General features: G+C 50.1%; 1 protein-coding gene across 1 annotated transcript; it reads left to right on the top strand.

The window, feature by feature from the left end:
• Positions 1 to 51: 51 nt before the first annotated feature.
• LOC128277263 (ranBP-type and C3HC4-type zinc finger-containing protein 1-like) lies at positions 52 to 1,045 on the top strand. Its single transcript, XM_053015704.1, has 4 exons — positions 52 to 333; positions 407 to 604; positions 675 to 806; positions 866 to 1,045. Exons 1-4 carry the CDS (start codon positions 52 to 54, stop codon positions 1,043 to 1,045), a joined length of 792 nt encoding a protein of 263 aa, XP_052871664.1.
• Positions 1,046 to 1,052: the final 7 nt, after the last annotated feature.

A 1,052-nucleotide genomic window follows, 5' to 3' on the forward strand; every position in this document is an offset into this window, starting at 1 on the left:
TACCACTCTTACGGCGGCCATTGGACAACTGTTGGCGTGAGAAACTGGAGGATGTCGGCGTTGCCTGTTAAGCCCTCAGGTTCGAAGGATCTACCACAAACCAGTTACGACGAGCTGCTAGAGCTGGAAAATTACGTCTTGGTTGCCAACAAAGAACCGATCGAGTGTCCGATCTGCTTCGGAGCGGTCCAGCCGTACGAGGGTATCGTGCTGCGGGATTGTCTGCATTCGTTCTGTAGCGAGTGCCTCGTCGACACCATCCAACACAGTGACGATGTGGAAATACGCTGCCCGTATCGGGATAACGTGTACAGCTGTGAAAGTGTCTTGCAGGTACGGAAGGATCAGTACGCAGCGACTTCAAATGTACTCAATTGTAATCGAATTGCCCAATCATGCTTTCCAGCAACGGGAAATCAATGCGCTGGTGAGCAAGGAAGTGTATGAGGCGCATCTGGCCAAATCGATCCAGCAAGCGGAAGCCTCGATCGGCGACACGTTTCACTGCCGAACGCCAAACTGTCGCGGTTGGTGCATCATCGAAGGTAACGTTACCGAGTTCAAGTGTCCAGTTTGCACGAACGTTAATTGTGTAGCTTGTCGGGTGCGTACCATCGTCTGTGTTTGTTGAGCATTTTACAACGTTTTCTTGTACGTTTCTTTACTTCACATAGACAATACATGCGGGATGCAATTGTACGGAGTACCGCAACAGGCAACGATTGGAGCAGAACGGTGGATATAACGAAACAATGCTGCAGCGGATGCTCGAGACGGGTGATGCTATGAGGTGTCCAACTTGTAAGGTAATGGTTCATCCCATCATTTATTTGAATGACGTTCTATGTCATAATCCGCACTGTAGATGATTGTAACGAAGATTTCTGGTTGTGACGGGCTCAAGTGCCTCATATGTAAGACCGAGATATGCTGGGCAACGCGTGGACCGCGCTGGGGACGAGCCGGCAATGGTGATACTAGTGGCGGTTGCCGCTGCGGCGTAAATGGAACCAAGTGCCATCCACAGTGTAAGAACTGCCATTAATGTAATT

This window comes from Anopheles cruzii, unplaced genomic scaffold (assembly GCF_943734635.1).
Source record: "Anopheles cruzii unplaced genomic scaffold, idAnoCruzAS_RS32_06 scaffold05192_ctg1, whole genome shotgun sequence".
Taxonomy (NCBI): domain Eukaryota; kingdom Metazoa; phylum Arthropoda; class Insecta; order Diptera; family Culicidae; genus Anopheles; species Anopheles cruzii.

What these genes read in the sequence shown, in the direction of transcription:
- LOC128277263 (XM_053015704.1), top strand. Translation starts at nt 52, where the DNA reads ATGTCGGCGTTGCCTGTTAAGCCCTCAGGTTCGAAGGATCTACCACAA. An exon ending in TTAATTGTGTAGCTTGTCGG is followed by an intron (nt 605 to 674) that starts GTGCGTACCATC and finishes TACTTCACATAG; the next exon opens with ACAATACATGCGGGATGCAA. An exon ending in TGAGGTGTCCAACTTGTAAG is followed by an intron (nt 807 to 865) that starts GTAATGGTTCAT and finishes TCCGCACTGTAG; the next exon opens with ATGATTGTAACGAAGATTTC.